Consider the following 25421-nt stretch of genomic DNA (forward strand, 5'->3'; position numbering starts at 1 on the left):
ATTCTATATAATAAATAAACATTTTATATAAATTATATAATTCACAATTATAATATTTTATATTATTTAGTTTTTATCTATTTTTGTATTATATTTGCCTCAACAAATTTGACAGAAAGCTCTTAAAGCTCATTAAACAATTTTCAGCAGCGAAAAGTTCATATTTTGTCCAGAATTAATTTAACTTCATTATTTTTTAAATTATTTTCAAGTAATTTTTCTACTTGCTGTCGCCTGATGATGACATCACCTGTGCTGAGGAAGTAGCTAACGGCCAATCATGGCTCACCTGTTTTCTGGGTGTGGTCAGCAAACTGAGCCATGATTGGTCGTTACCGACTCCCTCAGCACAGGTGATGATGTCATCATCAGGCGACAGCAAGTAGAAAAATGACTTTTTAAAGGTATTAATTGCACATGAAAAATAATTAAGTTACATTATAGACAAAATATTCACATTTTACTGCTGAAAATGGCGCCATGAGTCAAGTATCCCTTTGAGTGAGTTTTTCATAAAAATAACTATAAAATGTAAACATTGCTTGCTTTAATGATTTCAGTGCGATCAATTCAAGAATTTCAAAGCAGCCCTTGCATCCTTCTGTTTTTTTCTATGATCATATTGAGGAAAATAACACTCAATTAGCTGATTTTTTTTATTTTATTTTATTTTTTTTTAATGATCCCCAAGAAGTTGTGACAATAAAACAAAACGAGCGCATTTTGTGAAACGTTTTTATTCACCGTGCAGCTGTTAAGCGGGCTCCGGTCCGTAAATGACTTGACAGGTTGTCACACTTGTGTCAACTTGGTGTCAAGTAACTATGTTGGAATAACGAGATAAGTTTCACTTAGATAAAAATAGTGCTTTGTCGTCAAGGTACTATGTTGAAGTGAGTTAGGAAGTTTCGATTAGGCCAAAATAGCACTTTGCCGCCATCTTGTGGCCTCTACAGGAAATTCTAAACATTTTTTTGTTCTATTAGTATTTTGCGTACAGTGTTTTGGTCTTTCAAAATGAGCCGATGTTTGGGTTGAAGGCACTTGAGGCTCAAGTAATCCAGGACTCGAGTCGCGTCAAGTTCAAAAATGTTTGGTTTTTTTTCTTAGTGTTTTTCGGCGCAGGTGGGCACCACCTGATCGCCGCCTTCGTCGTCCTCACGTCTCGCCTCCGGCGCCCGGGCCGAGCCGCGCTGCTGCTGCGGCGGCGACGGCGGCGGCACGCGGCCCGACCCGCTCAACCACGGGTGCATCAGCAGCTCGGACGCCCGCAGCCGCTGCTCGGGCGACTTGCGCAGCATGCACGCGATCAAGCACTTGGCCGGCGGCGACAGCCAGGCGGGCAGACCGAAGGCCCCGCGCCGGATCTTGGCGAAGAGGGCGGCGGGCCGGGTGTCCTGGAAGGGGTAGCGGCCCATCAGCATGGTGTACAGGGACACGCCCAGGCTCCACACGTCGGCGGCGCGGCCCGAGTACGACGGCGCCGCCGAGCCGCCGGCCAGCAGCTCGGGCCCCACGTAGGCGGGGCAGCCGTGGCGGTCCCAAAGCGCGTCCGACTCGCCGCGCTGGAGGACCACGCAGTCGCCCAGGCCCAGGAGGGACACGCGGGTCCTGCCGGGGAATCGAGCAACGCGTCGACAATCAAAAGGTTTGCTCTCAGCAGTTGGAAACACAATCGTTGCAAAAGGGGCGGCGGTCGGACTCGCCTGAATCTGTCGGTGAAGACGAAGCGGCGCAGCTTGACGTCCCGGAGCACCACGCCGCTGCGGTGGCAGTGCGCCACCGCCTCCAGCATCTGCGCGAACAGGAGCGCCGCCTCCTCCTCGGGCAGGCGCTTGCTGCCGCGCACGTGCGCGTGCATGTCGCCGTAATGGGCGGGCAGGAACAGGTAGGCGCCGTCCCGACCGATCACCGTGTCCAGGAGGCCGCAGATGTTGCCGTGGCGGCCCAGCCGGGCGTACGCCGACAGCTTCTCCTGGTAGCCGGGCAGCGGCAAGATCTGTAACCGTGGAAACGATCTTATGTATGTCCACTATAATGTATATAGCGAGTAAGAAGATTTACCTGACAGGTGTACTGCTGCTGCGTGGCGGCGTGAACGGCTCTGTACGTGTCCTCGCCCTCGCGGCGCTCAAACAGGAAGTAGGGCCCAACCTTGACTTTTGATTGGCTCTGGTCGGACTTGGGGGAGGGGCTTTTGGCCGGACTCAGGTGAAGCGCAGGGCTCGCATCGGCAGCGGGAGACGGCGGAAGGTCCGGACAGACTCTTTTGCGTTTGGGCGGGGCATCCTGGGGCTCGTCCAATAATCTCTTCAAACAGTGCTCGGCCACGCCCACGCTCATCTGTGATTGGGGGAGGGGAAATGGGACGTGATGTCACAGAATCGACAATAGCTACTCGAAACGTTTTACAAAAAAAAACTCTCACGACTCCAACAAGATGGCGGCAAAGCACTACTTTTCTGCCGTATCTTGTGGCATTTAGAGGCAATTTCTGAATAGCAGACCGCAAAAATAAAGGACACGAATGTAGGACTACGTTCATTTGAGAGACTGCTGCTTTTTTGGTTAGCAACAACAGAGTTCAAAAGTAGTTTAACTCCTCAATGGTCGCATGAAAACATCTTAACTACGGACAGACCGATTATCGGCGCCGATATTCAGCATTTGGACAATTATCGGCATTGGCCATTTTGAAGAATCACATGGCCGATGGGAAAAAGTTGTTCAATAAACATGTATTTAAAATTTAAAAAAAATAATAATAATCATTTGCTCCCAAAGACGTATATATATGTTGTTGTTGTTTTTTTTTTCCAATGCTAGAGCATACAGAATGCTTTGATGCAGCCTCTCAACCGCAAAGAACGGTTGAAGAAATGAGAGTTATTACACAAACGGCCAGCAGGTGGCAGCAGAGCAAAGGAGATCAACCAGGGACATGTTGAAAAAAAGCTCAAATACTCACAATTCTTAATTGGATTTGTGAATATTGATGAAGCTTAGCTATATTCTAATGCTAACTGCTGCAAAATGGAAACAGATAGAAATATTTATTTTTTCTCCCTGTTGAAAGAAGAGACTTGAATCTTTCTTTTGGTAGGTTTCATGTTTTTATAGCAATAGAACACAATATTCTGTGGGCCTTGCAAAATCAGTCAAAATCCAGTGTGAAAATGGCTGGAAACAAACAAATGAGTTAAGAGCTGCAGTTTGTACTTTTTCCTCAAATGATATAATATATAAATTTCTCCTATCAACGGCGCCCTCTGTTGTTCCAAAATATTGGTGGGGGGTTTATCGACTCCAACCGTGCCCCTCACGTGTTCCGCCGTCTATAGGCTCCATGATGCAACTTCCTGTAAGCTGACAGACGCTTTCAGATCGTTGCATCAGAGCACAAGGCTTTATAGTTTTAACCGTTTTAAATAGCGGCGACCTCACACACGCATGCGCGACCACACACGCAGACACACACTAACCGACCAATCAACAAGCGCGCTCATATTCCCCGAAAACGACTTTGATTGTTTGTTTCCCTTCCTTTTTTTTTTTTTTTTTTTTAAGAGCCACAGTTGACCAACGCTGCTGCGCCGGTGAAACAAGCTGAGTCACCATGGTAACACCATCCTGTGACGCACGCACGCACGCACGCACGCACGCACGACGCACGCATGCACGCGCTTGAGTTGTCGGACGTGCAGTTTCATTATGACACAAACTGACTGTCATGTCATGTGAGTCGACGGACATTTTATATTGCTTTACAAACTTGATTATGTGTCAGTGGAAACTTTTGAGGGTTGATTAAAACTTGAAAGTCAAAAGTCTGTGACGGTGAAAAACTTTCAAAGGTTCATCAACATTTTGTCAGTTGGATTAAAAGTACATTTGTAGGGTTGATTAAGCATGAGCCAAAAAAAACAAAAACAAAAAATCTCCCCAGGGGTTGTTGACATGTTCCAGTTCTGATTAAAAGTGCGCAAGTTGAGAAATTTCTACGTTTAATTAATATTACATGCGAGTGGAACACTTTCTGCGTTTATGAGTATGCGAAAATTTGCACTGAACAATTTTGAAAAATAATTAATTTATGATGTTTTTTTCCCCCCTCCCTTATTTTTGCAATTGCGATTTAATATGCGTATATTTTTTTCAAGGGCCTCCTTCCATGTATTTTTTAACAAGCAATAAATGATGTATTACAATAAATCAGCTGTATTACGCATTAATGTTTAAATCTTACAAGTTGTGCTTACGCTAAAATAAAGGCAAATAAACAATGAATTACTTCCATTAGAGTTGTTAACTTACCTAATAATTTGATTTTACAGTTTTTTACGCGTTCACAATGACAGCGTCACCAAATTTAAGTGTGGTGACACGATATGAATAAAAAGTAAATATATATATATATAATATATGATATAATAATCACGTAGAAAAAATATATAAATATTTTGGGTAATTTTCTGCCATTTTTACCTCGAAACAAAATTGCACATTTATAACAAATTTTGAAAAAAAAATAGCATGAATTGCACAAATTGATTTTGACATTTAACTTAAGCATATACATTTCTGGTATTTTTGTTTTGTTGTGATATTTTTAACATGCTGGTGGATCAGGCGTTTGCGAAACCCGGAATTCAACTCGCAAACAAACAAAAAAAAAGTGTGTGAATTGAAATATTGCTGCTACTTTATTCATTTAGTTATTTAAAAACAAAAATAAACAAAAAAAACAACTAATATTAGGATGTATGGACCATTTTAGAGTGTTCAAATGAACTAACGCGTGTTTTGGGGATGTGCAAAGAAAACATGCAGACTCGAACCCTGAACATGAAACTGTCAGGCAACTACAAAACCCACACACTGCACACAGTCGTCATGTTTATTTGAGACGAATTGTTCCTTTCCTACTGCACATCGTGAAGAATGTGCAGCAAAAATATACTTTTTTTTTTTTTTTTTTACACTTTAACCTGAGTTTATCACTAGAGGTCCACGAACCGCACTTTGACAAACCTTATGTAAGTTAATACACGACTTTATGTCCAGTTTGTACACAAAATAGACTTTTTGAATTGAAGTTATCTTGTTCCTGTGGTCATTGAAACTGCTTTCAATAAAAAAAAAAACAACAAAAGAAAAGAAAGGAAAACAAAAAGTGTTACCTTGCACTGGAGGACGCCTCCGGATCCAGCAGAACCCGGCGGAGCTGGACAACGACAAGCCCCGTTAAGGACGAGTCGTCGCGGCCATGGCGGCAGTTGCGTCCCGGGGCAAGTTTGGACCGACTGGCCGGGGTGTGACGCCGCTTCTCTGGTTGCGCAAAAGTGAACTAAGACAACAAAGCAAGAGTTTGTCGTGCGTCCGAAACGGGTGAACGCCAACACGGCTGACGTGTAATTTGGCTTTGTTTTGATTTTAAGCCAAATGGAAGAGTCCGGATCGGGTCCAGTAGAACTTTTTAGCCGGACTGCGACGATCGAGAACTAAGCGAGCGACCAGCTAGCGAGTTCGCCTTTGTTTAGTTCCTCTCCTCGCACCGTGACGTCACGTGCTGGAGGCGGGGTTTCGATGTTGCAATCCCGAGTGGATCCACGTCACTCACGCATTTTAGCATAACTTGATCATAATTCACAAACAGAACGAATTACATCAGCTTCCACACTTCCTGATTACAGGAACTGACCGCAAGAATACGAAACACTTAACTCAACATTTGAGGTCTAATACATTTACATACATGGAAACTATTATGAATTGCCGTTTTGAAAAACTGCTTTAAGAAAAGTAATTTAGTAAATTTTAAAATATAAAGTCAATTTTGACATTTTATTTTAATCATTTGTATGCTTCTTGTGTTCTTATTACTATGTAAAACACTTCTAGCATTACATTTGCTATCCATGACCATGCTGTCTGTTCATTTCCACTTGAGTCACGTGGATTCCCGTGAAGTCACTCACTCTTTCTCAGAATTTTGCAACCTTAGGTGTGACGCCCCTCCCAGGTCCAACATATATATTTAAAAAAAAAATGTCACAAAAAGAATGTGCAAAAATGTGGACAATTTCCCACGGAGGGCAGATGAAAGATGACAGCTGAACGCGGACAGGATGTGCACAAGTTTACACAGAAAGCCAACAAACTAGTACATACAAGAAATGAGCTCACTTGGCTTTTAGGCTTCCTTCCTGTCTCTGTGGCAGGCTCACTACACACGCACACACTCACATTATTATTTTTATTCCTTAAATGCATTTTTCATATACATTAATGTCATCTTAAAATTTTAAAATGTGTACTTTTAGTGCCATCTAGTGGTGAACTAATAGAACGCAACAATTTTGAAGCATGAGCAGCGAGCAACAGTTGCTAACGCTGGAGCGGCTAACAAGAGCTGCTAGCAAAAACGATGGTTAGCAGCAGAAGCTAGCAAGACGGAGACAAGCGACGAGAGTCCGAATCATGGGACTCGGCGACGAGTCACGACCACCTGCAGGCCCCAAAGTGTGGAAGGTAAGCGGCCGTCGACACATTGGGTCTAATACTAGCTGCAAGCACCACCAGAGGCTAACGACATTCGCGAACTTCTCCGTAGTTAAAAAAAAAAAAAAAAAAAAAAAAGATGGCGGCGAAACATGTAAGGCACTCGCAAATAAATTTCATTATTCCTCCCAAAAAGACGCTTGAAGACGACTATTTTGTTTAAAAAAAATAAAAATAAAATCCGATGTCCCCATTGTGTGACCATTAAAGCTAATCAAGTTTAGAATGATCTTTTTAAAGGGCTACTTTACTTATTTAGCCATTTTTGGTAGTCAAACATGACTATTTTGCCTACAATAAATTTGATATTTCCATTATTTTTCATGTACAATTAGTATCTTTCATCAAAGCTGAACTTGTTCTTGATATATATTAGGGATGCAACGATAGCCAAACATCACAATACGATATCACGATATGAAGGTCATGGTACGATAATTATAACGATATTGTGGGGAGGTTGGCGAGACAAAAAAAAAAAAAAAGGTCACAATATTCTAAAAAACAGAGCTCATGCAAAAAAAAAAACACAAAAAAAACAACAAAAAAACAATATTGTACTTTTGTACATGACATCAATGCATATAAACGACCTACAATCTCCAATAACACTTCATATTGAGGCACTTACTTGCTAATGTATGCACACATCGAGTTCCTTCACATATTGACTTGCTTCACAACAATATTACGTTCCCCTTCGTCTGACCATTAGCGTAACTTTTAAACATAGAAGGGCCAAAACATGCCCCGTGAAAATTAAACTGCACTAAAAAAAACTAGCCACCAGAGGGTGCTAGAACTGCACAAATGGAAATCAACCGGACTTTTTTTTTTTTTTTTTTTTAAACAGATGTGCTGCTTTTAATATCGTGACATGACGACGGCTGTTTTAATATCGCAATATCATGATATCGCTGTTACCGTTACATCCCTAACCACTAGTACAGGGGTGGCAAACCGCGGTCCTCGAGGGCCGGAGTCCTGCAGGTTTTATAGATTTCCCGACTCGAAGTGCAGCTGATTCCAATTAACAGGGTCGTTATCAGGATTCTGCAGAGCTTGCTGATGAGCTGATCATGAATCAGCTGTGTTGAAGAAGGGAAATATCCAAAACCAGCAGGACTGCGGCCCTCGAGGACCGGATCTCGCCACCCCTGCACTAGTACATACAATTAATTTTCTTTTCTCCTACTTTGTAAATTCTATTTCCTGATTGCCAAATGGCACTACAGTGTAAGTACCAATACTTTAAAAGAAGTCCTGCTATCTGTACTCACCCATCCTACTTGAAAACACACAGGAAGTGAGTGTGCCATTTTGTTTTGACGCGGCCATTTTATGGTCATTTTAGCCATTCCTGGGTGTTCTTCAAAAAATAGTCATCAGGATTTGTGAACGTTAATTAAAGTTATGTCTACCTTGAGTTGATGTTCTGAATATTTTATTGGTATTATTTTCATGATGACTACATGTATTAGTCATGACAGGAGGACTGGCCTTGTTCACGCACACACACACACACAGACTCACAGCAGGTTATCTTCACGTGGTTAGCGTGTTTTTATGCCACATGATGAAATATTGAAGAAACAGAGAAGCAGTGTACGCCGCGTGTGCGCGCGCGTGCGCACGTTGGTGTTAAACTTGACTCTTTTTCATAAGCGACGTGATGAAATCAGAGGCCAAGTGTCTGACTTCACTACGGCCTGAGCGACACGCGCACGCACATACGCGTACGCGTTCGTTCTCTCGGGTTACCGCAACCACCTGCGCTGCTTTGATCCCCCCACCCAATGCCACTTCCTGTGATTGGAATCTACTTCCTGCGGTGCGCTCTCTAGTCTTTGTAGCTCCGGGGCGTCCCGCCCCGCCGGGAGCTTTGAGAAGAAGGCCTCGGGCTGCGCGCGCGGGAGATAAAAACATCCCTGTGAGCAAATTGTTCATGTAAAGTAAGCGCGTTCGCCTCCAGAACGTTAAAACAAAAAGAATCTTTCATTGGGGCGTCTCATCAGGCTAAATACAGTCGATAATATTTGGCTGATGCTTCTCAATTATTATTTTTTTATGAGCCCCTGAGGAAGAAGAAAATGATTTGCTTCCCCAAACTCTCCACCACGACTATAAATGCTTTCATTTTTTGTGTATAAAATTGTGAATTGTGAATACACTTCTTCAGTGGAGCTAATACTCCTTGAAGAGAGCGCACCACTGCCACCTACTGTTGTGGATGAGCAATTAAATTTGAAAAAAAAAAATATTCCATGGGGGCAAGGTTATTATAGTTTTCATATATATATATATATATATATATATATATATATATATATATATATATATATATATATTCCTCACAGAAATATTACATAACAAATTCCCATTTACTTTTTCCTTTTTAGATAATTTAATTTTAACACAAACATACCAAATAAAATTTATGATACATATTCATTTGTCTAATAAAACCTAATTATTTGAAATGCATAATCATCAGGTTTATGTATTTAGTATTTAATAAAGTATAATTACTTTTTATATTTTTACGTGTTTGGGATGTCTGCATTCAGTTTCATCCTAAAAACAAACATGTAAAAAAAAATATGGACTAAAGTGTTTTTCACATAGAAGTATATTTTTCGTGAATAGGTAAGCTAATTATTATCCAATTCAAACAATATATTTATATATTTAAAATAAATACTCTCATTTTTATTCATTTAGAGTAATTGTACTTTATTAAAACTAAATATATGAACCTAAGGGTTATGCATTTCAACTATATTTGCTTTATTAGACCAATGAAGATCATATAAGGTTTTAATATGTTAGGTTTGTGTTAAACTTATCTAAGAGTAAGTAAATGGGAATTTGTCACGTAAAAAAAAAAAATAATAATTACATAAATCTTAAGTTCGGCTTGAAATATTTCTGTGAGTGATACATTTTATTTTATTTTTTAAGTTAGTTTTAATTAGTTTTCAGGTCGGCTCTAATGGTTTTTATTTGTTTTAGTTACTTAGTTTTAGTATTAGTTTTTGTTTTTAAAAAATGTTGTGTATTACTTGTGTGCAAGATTTAGTAAACAACATAGTAAAAATTAAAATAGCAACACACTTACCTAAAGTGTTGCGTTTGGGCTGAATTAAAAAAAAAAAAAAAAAAAAAAAAAAGAGGGAAGGCGAGCCATTGGAGCCAAAAGTCAAGCATGTAACGACGCCATCTTACTTCTGAAGGTGCTTTTCTATTGGCTGCTGCTAGATGACGTCACTTTTGTGCGACACAATTTCAAACGTCCTTATTCCGGTTTATGTCAAAGTAAATTTACTTAAATCACAATTAAAATCATCCAAAGATGAAAACTAAGGGCATTTTCACGATAATTATAGTTAGTTTAAGTTATTAGTTTTGTAAATGTAAAGTGTAGTTTGTGAGTTTTCGTTTTTTAAAAAGCAGTTTTCATTTTTTATTTTATTTCGTTAACCGAAATGTATTTTGCATTTTAGTTTTAGTTTCCATAGTTTAAACTAAACTAACATTGCCTTGATTTCGGCCATTAATTAAGTATGACGAAAAAAAAAATAATTATACTGATGTGAACTGTATTATAATTGAACTAAATGGTTTCGTAATTAGAGCGAATCGGCTCATGTCACATCAAAGTCGCGCCGTGGAGGCACGTTCTGACCTAATTGGGAAAACATCAAAATCATTTGCATATCGCTCTGCCGGGGTGCACTCAATCAGTGCGCACGCGCGTGCGTGCGTGCGTGTCCGAGTCCGGTTGACCGAGCGAGCCTGCTGCCGCCGTCAGGATGGCGAGAAGACAAAAAAAATAGAAACAAAAAAAAAAAAGCGTGGAGTCTGTCTTGCTGCCTCCTTATTTAATTAATGAGTCTTTAGTGGCAGCGGACGTAACGAAGGAACCAAGCAAGGCAGGACTGATGCAACGTACCTGGGGAGACGCGTCAAGACTGACGCCGGCTTGCTCACACGCGCGCGCTCGCGCTCGCTCGCCTCTTTTCAATAAAGCCCGAAGTGGCAACATTGCAAGACTCCACTGATGGAGCATCAGGCTCACTTTATTGCACATGATTGCAAACGCTGTTTGTTATTTTTGCAACGGAGAAGAGGCAAACGTGCATGTGTCAATGATGCCCCCCCCCCCCCCCCCCCCCCCATCTTGAACACTAAATTAGTTTGACCCAAAAGGTCAAGTGAAGTTTTTGAAAATTCAGCCAACTCAAAGACAGTTTCACTTTGAAATATTAAGTTTGGTAAATGTGTCTATATGAAGAGATGCACATTAGATAGATGCTCATTTGGTTTGACGTGGACATTTTAGGGTTATTTTTTTTGTCATTTCCAGGAGTCTCTCAAAATGAACTTGTGTTAAAGATTTTCTTTTTAAATTCAGTCCACAAATATAGTTTGACTTTGCAACATAAAATTTGAAATACGGGTTCAAAAACACTCCGGAAGTCTTGTCATTTTGGTTTTTGGTTTGCCATTTCCAGGAGTACTTCAAGATAAACTTTTAACAAAAGTTTATTTTTTATTTTTTTATTTATTTATTTTTTATTCAGCCCCTGATGCCAGTGGTCACTTTCCCCTACTTTTAAATTATGTTGAATAAACAAAGCCATCCTTTCCTATCTTGCCAAATTGTGCACCTGATAACATTTTCTTCTCGATGTTTATGATATTTTTTTCCCTCCATCATTCCCAAAGAAGGGACACAAATTTCCATACAAAAGCCAGTGAAATGTAAACCGACCATTTTGGTTTGAAGTGGCCATGTTCGGTTCATTTTTAAGTCCACCATTTTGGTTTGTTAGGTTCATTTTTAAGTCAGCCATTCTGGTTTGAAGTGGCCATGTTCAGTTCATTTTTAAGTCCACTTTTCAAGTGGCCATGTTTGGTACATTTTTTAGTCCACCATTTTGGTTTGAAGTGGCCATGTTCGGTTCATTTTTAAGTCAGCCATTTGGGTTTGAAATGGCCATGTTAGGTTCATTTTTAAGGCAGCCATTTTGGTTTGACGTGCCCATGTTCGGTTCATTTTTAAGTCCGCCATTTGGATTTGAAATGGCCATGTTAGGTTCATTTTTAAGGCAGCCATTTTGGTTTGACGTGCCCATGTTCGGTTCATTTTTAAGTCCACCATTTTGGTTTGTTAGGTTCATTTTTAAGTCAGCCATTCTGGTTTGAAGTGGCCATGTTCAGTTCATTTTTAAGTCCACTTTTCAAGTGGCCATGTTTGGTACATTTTTTAGTCCACCATTTTGGTTTGAAGTGGCCATGTTCGGTTCTTAGGTTCATTTTGAAGTCCACCATTTTGGTTTGAAGTGGTCATGTTAGGTTCATTTTTAAGGCAGCCATTTGGGTTTGAAATGGCCATGTTAGGTTCATTTTTAAGGCAGCCATTTTGGTTTGACATGCCCATGTTCGGTTCATTTTTAAGTCCACCATTTTGATTAGTTTCATTTTGAAGTCCACCATTTTGGTTTGAAGTAGCCATGTTAGGTTCATTTTGAAGTCCACCATTTTGATTAGTTTCATTTTGAAGTCCACCATTTTGGTTTGAAGTGGCCATGTTCGGTTCATTTTGAAGTCCACCATTTTGGTTAGGTTCATTTTGAAGTCCGCCATTTTGGTTTGAAGTGGCCATGTTCGGTTCATTTTGAAGTCCACCATTTTGATTTGAAGTGGCCATCTTAGGTTCATTCATACTCTGTTTTCCTTCCTCGGTTTAAAATATTCATGACATGGGTCACTGTTGAAAATACATTGAATTAGCACCATAACTTTATTAACAAAACTTAGCAACTCATTAGCACACACAGCGTTTTGTATTTAAAAAAAAAAAAAAAAAAAAGCCCTCAACTATGACAGCATGTGGACTGTATCTATGCAATGTTTCAAGTCAAATTGTTGAAATATTGATGTGCGTTGAAATCAAATCAAATGTAACAACGTCACTTTCCACTCCTGTTTGACTTTGTTGTCACATTTCCGATCTTTTCCCGTTGGGAATCCTAAAAAAAAAAAAAAATGCCGGCCTCTCTCTGCCGCCGCTTGTGTTTTGTAAATGTCGTACTGGCGACAGTGGTGTTGATAAGTATTGCTCGAGGGTCAAAGGTTGCCCACACACATGCACACACTCAAGCACACGCACACACACCCGCGCACCATGTCACAGAGGATGGAGTTGACATGCCAACAGTTACCGCCGGTTTCATCACAGAGACAATCCCAGACAGCCCACTGTGTGTATGCGTGCGCGTGCGCGTGTATGCGTGTATATGTGTGTGTTAATACCCACAAACAGAGGTCATCATGGATGACGCAAAAGTGATATAAGAAGATACTCTGCCAGTGTGTCCGCGTGCATGTTGCAGTTGAGTCCAGCGAGCACGAAAAAGGACCGAGCGCTAACGCAGCGTTTGCTTTTTTTTTTTCTTGGACTTTTTTTTTTTTCTGTATTTGGTCGTCGTGTTAAGGTTGCCGTCGGTGTCTGAAAATGTTGAACAGGTTTAGCGTTGAGGATTTAGCAAGCAGATCAAGAAAGACAGATTACACTTGACGCACATCAAGCCCACAAGATAAAAAAAAAAAATGGCCTCATGTTGAGTGATTCACTTGAAATTGAATTCCAGGTTTTTGTCTTGAACACATTTTTGCACTTTTACGACAGTAAAGAACATGGGAATTAAAACATGGCCTTGTTCAGTTAAGGCAAGGCAAGTTTTTTACATTTCATACACAAGGCAACTCAATGTGCTTTTCCAAGGAAAGACAACAAATAAGCGTCAACAAACATTCAGAGGAAGAAGAGTAAATAAAAGTAGGTTACAAAATTTACTAAAAAAAAATAAAAATAAAAAATACATTATCAATCAAAGTTTAAAATAATAATAAAAAGAAAAAACATGATTAATTAAATCTCTTTAAAAGTCCTGAATCAAAGGTATGATTAAAAAAAGCAAAGTTTTTAACCTGGATTTAAAAGCATTTACACTGACTTCACTTCTGTTGGCAGCCTATTCCATCTTGTATGCAGCATAACAGCTACATGCAGCTTCACCATGTTTGCTTCGAACTCTGGGTTCCACTAGTTGGCCCAAGTCTGTCGATCTCAGAGCCCTGCTGGGTTTGTACTCGATCAGCATTTCTTGGATATATTCAGGACCCAAACCATTTAGTGATTTATAGACCAGTAGCAGAACTTTCAAATACTGGAACTGGAGTAATATGTTCTGATCTCTTTGTTTTGGTCAGAACTCGAGCTGCAGCGTTCTGAATGAGCTGCAGTTGTCTCATGTTCTTTTGAGGGAGTCCAGTCAGAAGACCGTTGCAGTAATCCAGTCTGCTTCTCTTGGTCTGCTTGAAGCATGCAGTCCTTCGGTCTGGATCTGTTTTTCAGCTGTTTTAGTGATTGATTTAATATGACTGCTCAAGGTCAGGTCTGAGTCTATTAGCACCCCAAGATTTCGATCTTGGTCTTTGGTTTCTTGTTTCTTCTTTGGATTTTAAACTTCAATCCTCTTTTCTTTATTAAGTTAAGGACGTTTCTGTTTGTCTGCTGCAATCCAAACGTTAGCTGCCAACGACGAATATTTTCGTCAAACATGTTTTTTAACGTGTTGTCTGTGAATTTCAAGTTTGTAAACTACTGTAATGACAAACAATTCCCTGTAGGTGGTGCCATTGCATCTCTTTGGATAAATACAATCATAAATAAAGGGATAATAATAATAATAATAATAATAATAATGGATAAATTCATTCAATTATTGCAAATAATTCTGAGCTGTTATTTGTAGAATTTTGAGGACCAAAAAAAAAAAAAAAAAAAAAAGGGAATGTGGCTGTAACATAAGAAAATGTTTTTAAAGTTGAAGTGCTGAGAAGATGCTCCGGATGCACAAAGTTTCCACAGCGCTTCACTTTTCGAGACTTGCACATTTTAGAGGGAGGGAAAAAATGAATTAATTCCACTTTGGAATAAAGCTGCAACAACAACATGTGGAAAAAGTGAAGGAGCACCATGACTGCTTTGCAGACGCTCTGCATAATATGTACAAATATATCTTATTGAAAAGATTCAACATTGATAGGTGTGTTGCTGCCATGGCAACGCACGAGGGTGATCGTGGAGTCCAAAAGAGCATGAAAAAGTTGCAAACTTTCCAAATGTTCATCAACACGGAAACGCAAAATAGTAATACGGGCATTCAATAAATGTAACATTCGTGTGCGTGTTTCCATGCTTTGATTGCTCTCCTGCTACATGCCCATCAAATGCAACTTTGGGCAATCCACGCACACACTTCATCTCCCAGTGAAACAAACAAAACAAAATCAAACGCACACACTGGCTCCCTCCATCACCATCAGGCTGCTTTCTGTCGTAACGATGTGCAATCAACACGCAACGCTGACCAACACGCACACACACGGGACGGGGATGGTTGAAGGATGAAGTCAGCCTGTGATTGCAGAAGAGTTACAGTATTGACTCATTCCATTCACCAATGTGTGTGCGCGCGCGTGTATGTGTGTGCGTGTCCGCATGACTTCATTAGCAGCACATGCAGTGCCACAATAGGCTAAAATTAATACAAGCTACATTCATTTTGAAGAACTCTGAATACGTTCACATAAAATAATCATGAAAAATATGACCCCAAAGGTCAAATGTGATAATGACGCAGCCATTGGACAACCGGACATGTCAATTATTATAGCAGCAATGTCTTTTTTTTTTATGAGATGGACATATTATATAGTGAAAAGGAAACTACTTGTAAAACAAACAATTTTACAATTTTTTTTTCACCCCATGCAATAATTTATTTATAAAATCAACAATTGTAGACTATTTTATTTTTCTTATTTATTTGATTAAATCTTTAATTTATTGTAAAGAAACAAATTAAAACATAAATAGAATGAACACGTTTTATTTGTTTTATTAATAATTGTAAAAAAATAAAAACGGCAAAATAAAAAATGGTAGATTATTTTTATTTTATAAATAAATAAATAAATTCCAATTTTCTGTCATTTTTAATTATTTTATGAAATAAAATAAAAATAATTTAAATACAAATAATAACTATATATTTAATCAATTATGTTTAATTTGTATACAATGTTAACATTTTAATTGGTCGATTACTTATTTTTTTTTAAAAATCAGACAAAACTATGAAAATTAAGAATACATTTCACAAGAATACAAAATACAAAAGAAAGAATACAAAATTCTTTCTATGCATTTTTAATTAATACACATATTTAGAAAACTTTTTTTTTTTTATCTTTTCTTCTTCTTTTTTTTAATCACAAATGTTACCCCACCAGTAACGAATATTAGAAAAGAAACCTGTCTATGAAACACACCAGGAGGCCGGGAAGTGTAATATGATTATTATTTTTGTCAAGACGTTGATCGTCCCTTTTTTTTTTTTTTTTTTTTTTTTTAAAGCAGCACCATGCAAGACCACCAGAGGACACCAAAGCTGTAGATTTACTTTGGGCCACTTCTCGACACCATTCACTATCAAGCGGATGGATAACCATGATGCTTTAGCACTGAAAACATTTACAGTACTAATCGTGCCAGTGGTACAATTAACGAGGGCCCCTGGAGGCAACACGACAGACTTCATCGGTCAACAATTAGTGAAGGAAAGACTTCAGTTCATCTTTATTCTTAATTTTAAGGGACGAGTTTACTGCCCCTCAAAAAAACAAAACAAAAAAACGACATTGTGTATTAATTATTAGCTACAAGCCTTCACTTTCTTTATTGTCTTTTTTTTTCTTTTCCTTTTTGAAAAAATACTTCCGGGTTCTTCACCAATCACCAGCAGTTCTATCATCCGTCACGTCCTTCAGGGACCTCAGGAATGTATGCTTGTTTACATAACAAGAAGTCGAGTTGTGTGTGCGTGTTGTGTTCACATTTCAGGTTGAGAGTTCCAAGCTACGGTAATGTTTTTTCAAATTAGGGTTTCATTGCAGTTTTTCAATTGATTGTGTTATTTTGTTTTCTATTGACCACAATATTTGTTCCCATATAATTGTATTTCCTTGGACATTTAACATGAGGACGTAATGATAATATGTGCCTCCGATGTGCTTGCTAATAAGACTGAATGCTGACAAATACGTCCAGCAATCCAAAATAAATCACTGACTGGCGCACATAGTTCACATTGTTCACACTGTGACGGACATGAGGCCCAAAGAAGAAGAATGTAAAGTGGAAGCCATCATGTGACGGCAATATTTAAAGGTCAACAAACGCTTTCTTGATGGTCATTGACGGTCTCACGAAAAGGAAGCCGTGACGGTCGTTCCCTGCATGAGCCCTTATGCTGCATTTGAGGAAGGTTGGAAGTCGGATTTAGGCTAGTACACATTATGTTGTGGTACGTAAAGTTACTTCAATTGACTAACTTAAAGTAATAATAAATGAAGACAAATATATGTGTCATCTTGTAAATTACGTTTAGCCATTCGCCTTCTGTGTCTCCATGGCGGTCGCCATTTTCGAGTGACGACATGTTGAAGCATGTTGGTGAAGTCGGAGTCCTTTTTATTTTTCAACTTTGCGACTCGGACCTCCCAGTCCAAAGGGGCGTTCAGTGCACTTTTCCTCGTCGGGGTTCGGAAAAGTCTGACTTCCCACCTTCCTCGGATCGAGTTTAAGGCGGTGTGATGTCATCTTCAGTCGAGAGCAAGTGGCAAAATGGCCGCTCCCTGAGTTAGATAAAAATGTCCGGATTTTACTGCTTAATTCATATTCCACAAATACAATACCAATTAGAATGTCGTGTTGAGAGTAGTGAGGCGCATAGAACATAATAATGTAAAAATGTTTTTGACTTGACATCTTTTAGCGATTAAAGTTTAAAACCATGACTTATAAAACACTTGAATTATTTTTGTTGTTTGAAGTAATATAAAATTGTGTCTGACAGGAAGTACATTGGGAAGTATCGCGTTTGCCATTTACGTAACATAACGTGGTCCTTAAATGTCAAACGTGCTTCTCTTCATCTTTTTTTTTTCTTTTCTTTTTTTCACCCAGAGGCGATGCCTTCAATTTCCACGTAACCGCCTGCAGCGCTCTGCTCATTAAGCCGCTAATCAGCTTCCTTGTGGGGCCCTACTACAATACTGCACTCCTTCAAATACTGTACATCAAAACTGTACCTTAGAATAACACACACATATGCAGTAGTGAAAATTAACACACAATTAAAACACATATTAACGTTGGTTTAAATGGAATCAACTTTTTGTTGTTGTTGTCATTTTTACGTGAGACGTTTGAGGTCAGCTTGGCGTCAGGTCAGCTGATCCCCGGCAGCATGTGCAGCGTGTTAGCGCGTTAGCAGTCATGAGACGGCCGCAATCTCGTCCCAGCTGCCTCTCGTTATAACGCAGCTGATCCTCACGCCAGCAAGATTACGATGCTAACATGCATGCTAGCAGGTTTTTGGAATGTGGGAAGTAGTCGGAGTACTACAGCAAACCTGCAAACGCAACCCACCCAGCCAGGAATCTAACGTCGAGCCATGTGCTATAGCCACTAGGGCAACGTCCCGCCTGGAGTTGCGGCAAATCGACAAACAAAATTATGGGATTAGGGGAAAAAAATAAATAAATAAGGTTAGGGTGTCATTTTAGGGTTTTGTGTCTCGGTTGGGGTTTTCAAATTAAGGGTTTAGAAGTAAGGTTTAAGTTTTTCTTCCTCACTCCTTTTCAGGCTATCCATCCATCCATTTTCTGAACCGCTTGCTCCTCACAAGGGGGGTGCTGGAGCCTATCCCAGCTGGCTATGGGTAGTAGGCGGGGGACTCCCTGGACTGTTCGCCAGCCAATCGCAGCGTTTTCAGGCTAGGTTTAGTCAAATTTGTCGAGTAAAATTGATATATCGTTGATGTTGATTGCTGCCTGATATAAATGAGCAAGTGAATGAAAATGAATGAATGAGGTTTCAAATTGAATTTCAAGGAAGGATGTCAAGCCAGGAATGAGTTTGCAGGATAGGGTTTCAAATTTGGACTTCACATCTGTGTTAAATCAAATCAGGGTCAGTGTGAAGTTTGGATTGTTGAGGTTTGAAGTTCGAGTTTTCAAATCCGAGTAAGGGTTTCACTTTCAAGCCAGGGTTAGGGTTTCAGGTTGAGGGTTTTAGAGCTTCGAATATCAAAACAGAGCCGTAGTTAATATTAAGTTTCAAAACAAGGTCAGAGTTTCAAGTTAGGGTTTCCACTTACAATTTGATGACAGTGTTAGGTTTTCAAATTCTGGGTTAGGGTTTCAAATTAGGGTCTGAAACCAGGGTCACGGTGTCAAGTTAATGTTTCACTCCAAGGCTGTGGTTTTAGATTGTGGTTTTGAGTCGGGGTTAGGGTTTCATTTTAAGGTTCAAATTAGAGTTTTGAAGTTTCAAGCTAACGTGAGGGTTTGTCAGTTAGGGTATTAAACCAAGACTGGAGTTTCAAATTACGGTTTCTAGCCACAGTTACAGCCTAACTCGGCTGGGATAGACGTCAGCTCACACGCTACCCCAAAAAAAAAAAAAGACAAAGACACAATTCATCTGCTGATGATTCTTTTTATAGAATAAGTTAGGAAATAAATCAATTTTCCCAGAACCGCTACACTGTATTGCTGATACATGATATTGGTTTGAAAATTGATAAGCAGCATCATGATTCTTATCATTTGTCTGTGTGAGTAAATTGATTAGCTCCGTAGTAAAACCACAACACACTCCCACACTCTCGTTTCAATCGGAATCCACACACACACACAAACATGGTGCTTTCATTCATTGGTTGCCGCTGATGAATGGGCATCTTGTTAGCCAATCAGACGCATGTGACCCGTTTATATGGAGGCTGATGGGAACCAGCCGGACACAAACACAAGCATCATCCATCATGCACAGCAAAGAACAGATCAGGTAAGGGAAAACGTTTTTTTTGTTTTCGTGATTGATTTTGATTGCAAATCTTGTTGTGCAATGCAAATGTTGCTGTCATGAAATATTTAACAGTACAAGCAATGTTTCATACAGTATATTGACATTTCAAAACGCAATTCTAAGACAGTTTCGAGGTAGAATTTTGAAGCCCGTTTTAGGTTTCATTTTAGGGTTCAATCCAGTTTTGGGTTTTCCAAGTGAAGCTGGTGTTTCGGAAGCCAGAATTTGGGTTAAAAACAATGCTTGGGGTGGCAAAGAAGTTGAGATTTGTTAAGTCGGGTTTCAAGCCAGAGTTATGGTGTCAAAATAGGGTTTCAAAAAAAGTTAACATTTTCCAAACTTAATTACTGTATTACATTTCAAGCCAAGGGTAAAAGTTTCAAAAATAGGCTATCTCAAGCCAGGCGGAGAGTTTCATGTTAACATTTCAAGTTTAGATTTTCAGACGCCTCACTTTGACCTCTATTTAACGCCCGTCGCTCCCGTGACGCTTACCGTGTGACCTGCGCGTAGCCTGAAAGGAAATGTCGCCGCCGCCGCCGCACACGGCAAAGAAAGGACATGACGAGGAGAACTATCAAAACAGTGGTTGAATTATAAATCAATGTGGATGCCAATTAGGGTTTCAGACAATGAGTAGGGTTTCAAAACGGGATCAGGGTTTCCAATTTGGTGTTTCAAACCAGGATGAGGGTTTCAAGTTGAGGTTCCGCCTATTTTGACAAAGTAAGAAGTCCAACGAAACATCTGTTTTCTAAGGTGGGGAGTCCAAGTAAACAATTTGTCAGAAAATTCACTCATTTACTCCCAAAAATGTATAAATACGTTGTATTTTAAATGTTTTAGTGTCCCAAAGACGTATTTATACGTTTGTTTGTTGTTGTTGTTTTTATGCTACAGCATACAGAAGGCTTTGATGCAGCCTCTCAACTGCAAAGAACAGCTGAAGAAATTGTAGTTATTACACAAACGGCCAGCAGGTGGCAGCAGAGTATAAGAGATCAACCAGGGACATGTTTTTTCCCCACCGTTTAAAACAGATTTGTGAATAATGGTGAAACTTAGCTATATTCTAATGCTAATTGCTGCAAAATGGAAACAGAAATACAGTTTGTTTGTTTTTTGATGAAAGAAGAGACTAATCTTTCTTTTGGTAGGTTCCATGTTTTTACAACAATAAAACACAATATTCTGTGGGCCTTGCAAAATCTGCCAAAATCCAGTAAAACAGCCACGAGTGAAAGAGTTAAATACTTAAGTAAAGCAGAGCGAATTGAATATAATATATAGATATGTATTGGGATTTGTATTCTGTTGAACCACTGAATGTCCTCTTCTCTCGGCGTTGGCGTCATGTCAGCCACGATGAATACCAGAAGTCGGCAGACTGGCTGAAGTCCCAAACCAAACATCGCCCCCAAGTGGCCATCATCTGCGGTTCGGGTTTGGGCGTGCTGGCCGACGCCCTCAAGTGCCAGGATTGCTTCCCTTACGCCGACATCCCGGGTTTCCCGCAGAGCACGGGTAAGCTCAGATCGAACGTTTGGGGTTGATTTTATTTTGGGGGCGGCTGTTTGTTGTGTTTTGATGACGTCGCCCTTGTTGGACTCGCAGTTCAAGGTCACGCCGGACGGCTGGTTTTCGGGGAGCTGAAGGGGAAAACGTGCGTGTGCATGCAGGGTCGATTCCACATGTACGAAGGACACTCACTATGTAAGGTAAGGCCGTCATATATGCACAAAATACAACCCGCATTCATGAAGCAGCTTGTTATATTGATGCTTTGCTTTTGTTATATTGGAGCCTGTTTTACTGCCTCAAAGTAGTTTCAAGTTTTGGTTAATGTTTTTGTACGGAAGCGTAGAGCTGCCAATATGGAGTCAACATTTTTGGCTGGAGAGTATGTTCGAACATACTTGCATATATGTTTGAACGTATTTTCGAGTGTGTTCGAACGTAATTGCGAGTATGTTGTTCGAACGTATTTGCAAACATGTTCAAACATATTTCAATAAGTTCGAGCATATTTGAATATATGTTCGAACGTATTTGCAAGTATGTTCGAACATACTCGCCAGCCAAAAATGTTGACTCCACATTGGCAGCTCTACGCTTCCGTATTTTTGAAACGGGGGTTAGGGTTTCCAATTTGGTTCTCAAGCCAGGTTTGCGAATTCAAAGTATGGGTTCAAGATGGTACTAGAGTTTTAAAAGGAGTTGCTTGCTTTGAACTTCGAACCAGGGTTTTAGGTTTCATATTAGTGAGTTTCAAATGACGGTTTCAAGATAGGATTAGGGTTTCAATTTAGGTGCTAGTTTGGGGTTGCAATCAAGGAGAAGGATTTCAAATTGGCAAGGAGTTCAGGTCATGGTCAGGGTTTCATGTTTGGGGTTCAAATTAGACTTTGAATCCCTGGAAAATGGTTTGGGATGTCAAATTAGGGTTACAAGACAGGGTTTAACTTTTCAAACTAGAGTTATGTTTTCAAATGAGGGTTTCAAAACAGTCAAGGGTTTTAAAAAAGGAGAAAAAAGATGTTAGCTTTAAAATTGACTGAATTACTTCCACTCCACTCACTCTTCAACGTGACTGCAAAACGTTTACATAACAAATCTGCTTGTGATGCTAAAGCGCTAATGCTAACGTGTCACCTGAGGGGATTACAAGCGTGTGCGCGTGTGTACGTGCGTGCGTTGTGGTCACATGCCACATTTTTGCAGCAAATTCAATGCAGCTCTTGTTCTCCCTCTGTGTGAAGCCGTCTAAGTCGTTCTAATTTCAAAACTATTTGGCAATTTAGGAAATGATATCATGTGGGCTCAAACTGTTGCCATCATTCCTACATGATGTATTGATTCATTGTTTAAAATCAATCATAATCGATGCTCTAGTACACCTCTAATGTACTATATTTACATCTTTTATGCTCTGTGCACCCTCAACGTACCATATTTACATGGTACGTACCATTACCATGATCTACATACCTTTTATGGACCATATTTACATCAAACTTAATTGTCTATGCACGCTTAATATTCCACATGTACTGGTCCATACACCGCTAATGTACCATCTGCCACATTCAATGGTCTCTTGGTCTGCATACCTGTTATGTAGCATATTAACAAGCACCTCTCATAAGACCATATTTTTACATGCTCTCATAATGGTCTACCCACCTATAATGCACCATATTTACATCACTACACCATATTCAATAGACTACATACATTTTATATACAATCTTTAAATCATATTTGTCTGTGCACAATTAGATCACATTTAACGGTCGCGCACTTCAATTTTCGCAATTCATCCTATTCCAATTCTGCGCTCACCGAACGCACCTTTTCTTGCGCCCGTCAGACCACGTTCCCCGTGCGCGTCTTCAAGCTGCTGGGAGTGGACACCCTGATCGTGACCAACGCCGCCGGCTCGCTGGCTGACGGCCTGCGGCCCGGCGACATCATGATCATCAAGGACCACATCAACTTCCCCGGCTTGGTGGGTCTGAACCCTCTGAACGGACCCAACGACGACAAGTGAGGCGGACGTGGACCCGCTGGGCCCCATCTCGGTCCCGGTTGTATTTTCATGCTGATGTTTTTTGCTTTTTTTTTTTTTTTTTTTTTTCCTTTCGCAGGTTCGGGCCGCGTTTCCCGGCCATGTCGGGATGTTACGACAAAGGTCTGCGCTCACTGGCCATGGAGATTGCAAAGCAGATGGGCGTGGCCAACCTCACGCAGGAGGGGGTGTACGCCATGGTGGGGGGGCCCACTTTTGAATCCATCGCTGAGGCCCGACTGCTGCATCGACTCGGCGTGGACGCTGTCGGTATGGCACACATTTGGATTTTATGCACCATAGTACCCCATATTTATTGTAATGTACTATATATAAATTAATGTGACTCAATCAATCAATTAATGTGAATTATTTGCATTTTTTTTCCCAAACATGGATGATGTCATCTGTTTCCAGGGATGAGTACTGCCCCGGAAGTGGTGATAGCGACCCACTGTGGCTTGAGGGTCTTTGGCCTGTCTCTCATCACCAACAAGGTCAACACACACCAGTGCTAATTTCGTCGACAAAAACTAAAGAAAAATAATTTCGTCAACACACATTTTTCACCGGACTAAAACTAGACTAGACTAAAACCCTCATTAATAAACCATAACTGGGACGAAGACGAGATGAAAATGTCCTTCACTTAATAAAAACTGGACTAAAGTCTATGGACATTTTAGTTCATGAACAAAAACGAGACGAAAATTACTTGACTTTTGTAATATCTGCGAATCTGTCAGGGTGACACACCCCCCTGCAGCTCGCGATGCACGTGCAGAAACATATGGGACAGACAGGAAGTGGATTCGGTGAAAGGTTAAAAAAAAAAAAAAAAGTAAATTATAGTTATAATTTAACATTAATCCTACGCCTATAACGTTCCAACAATAATGTTAATACGACTACTAGCTAATATGGCTAGCTTACTAGCTCATGGCATCGATCCACAGTAGCCACTTTACACATGCATTGGCATAAAACAGCTAGTTTGCTAACAGCTAGCTTGCTAGCAGCTAGCTGGCTAACTTACTAGCTCATAACATGGAGCCACAGTAGCCACTTCATAAACACATGCATTAGAATAAAACAGCTAGCTTGCTAACAGCTAGCTTGCTAGCAGCTAGCTGGCTAACTTACTAGCTCACAGCATGGAGCCACAGTAGCCATTGTAATTGTGTGTCAAGTTGTTTTTCATCAAAAAGATGAGAAAATTTGATGTGAAATAGTTTTTAGATTCGAAAAGGTTCAATAAATATCCTGACAAATATATATATATATATATATATATATATATATATATATATATATATATATACGGGGTAAAATGGTTGTCCTGACTAAAACGTTGACAGTTTCTGTTGACTAAAGCTAGAAGAATGAAATTGTTTTTCTTGGACTAAAAAACGAAAATACTAGATTTATACGACTAAAAATGGACTAAATAAAACTGGTATGAGGTCAACTAACTGTGACTGAAATTGGACCAAAACTAAGACTACATTTAAAAAATGGCAGACAAAATGAACACAAACACACAACAGATGAGAGCTTTAAGTTTGACTCTAATGCGTTTGCGTCAGGTGGTGAAGAGCTACGAGGACCCGGAGAGCGTGGACCACCAGGGGGTCCTGGAGGTGGGCCGGCAGCGCTCACACACGCTGCAGCAGCTCGTGACCGAACTGGTCGCCAGGATGGAAATCAACAACAACATGAGCAGCAGCACGAATAACATTCTTTGAGAGGAGACAATATTTGCTCTTTTGTACAGATGTGACATGTTACCGCTAACTTCTTTTTATAATCAACCTCTACGTTGTTTGAACGTGAATGTTTATAGAATATGAAGTGGTGCTATGTAAGTTGTAAGAGTTAAGTAAAGCTGTATTAGTATTTAGCTATGCATTATGATGAACTTGAATTGGTATTGTTTGTTTGATCTTAAAATCCTTCCCCTTCCTTTCTGATCTGCTTCATAATCAAATTAAAACACACCGCTGAGCCACATGTGTCACATCTGCAAAAACAGCCCCTGGCAAAATAGTACACGTTTTACACAACTTTGGACTAACTATTCATAAGTAAGCACATTTTATTTATGTGGCATTTTACAGACAGGACTCATAAAATAAACAATACTGTTAAAACACAAAGACGGACATCAAATTTCTTTATCAACTGAGCAGTTGCACACTCCCAGCTGAACGTGGCGTTGCAGTTACCATGAACATACCTCTTTTTGCGTAGAAGAAGAAACGTGTTTTGGTTTGGTTTCATTTA

At 39.9% G+C, this 25421-nt stretch overlaps 2 protein-coding genes across 6 annotated transcripts; one reads left to right on the plus strand and one right to left on the minus strand.

The window, feature by feature from the left end:
• Positions 1–721: 721 nt before the first annotated feature.
• LOC144024145 (tribbles homolog 3-like) lies at positions 722–5908 on the minus strand. The gene is made up of 4 exons (XM_077530247.1): positions 5181–5908; positions 2065–2343; positions 1707–1999; positions 722–1611 (listed from the first exon to the last, which is right to left on the minus strand). The coding sequence occupies exons 2-4, from the start codon at positions 2341–2343 to the stop codon at positions 1107–1109; spliced, it is 1077 nt and encodes a 358-aa protein (XP_077386373.1). The 5' UTR covers positions 5181–5908; the 3' UTR covers positions 722–1106.
• A 479-nt stretch (positions 5909–6387) lies between these two features.
• Positions 6388–25052, plus strand: LOC144024146 (purine nucleoside phosphorylase-like). Of its 5 annotated transcripts, none has more exons than XM_077530249.1 (8): positions 6388–6531; positions 17663–19549; positions 20931–21094; positions 21185–21288; positions 22941–23116; positions 23218–23408; positions 23556–23635; positions 24725–25052. In XM_077530249.1, the coding sequence occupies exons 2-8, from the start codon at positions 19431–19433 to the stop codon at positions 24881–24883; spliced, it is 993 nt and encodes a 330-aa protein (XP_077386375.1). In that variant the 5' UTR covers positions 6388–6531; positions 17663–19430; the 3' UTR covers positions 24884–25052. The 5 variants fall into 5 exon arrangements, with proteins under 5 accessions (XP_077386375.1, XP_077386377.1, XP_077386378.1 ...); XM_077530251.1 differs by having other exon boundaries at positions 6398–6531; positions 19451–19549; XM_077530252.1 differs by lacking the exon at positions 6388–6531 and adding an exon at positions 16280–16557 and having other exon boundaries at positions 19451–19549.
• The last annotated feature ends 369 nt before the right edge of the window (positions 25053–25421 follow it).

This window comes from Festucalex cinctus, chromosome 8 (assembly GCF_051991245.1).
Source record: "Festucalex cinctus isolate MCC-2025b chromosome 8, RoL_Fcin_1.0, whole genome shotgun sequence".
NCBI classification, from domain to species: domain Eukaryota; kingdom Metazoa; phylum Chordata; class Actinopteri; order Syngnathiformes; family Syngnathidae; genus Festucalex; species Festucalex cinctus.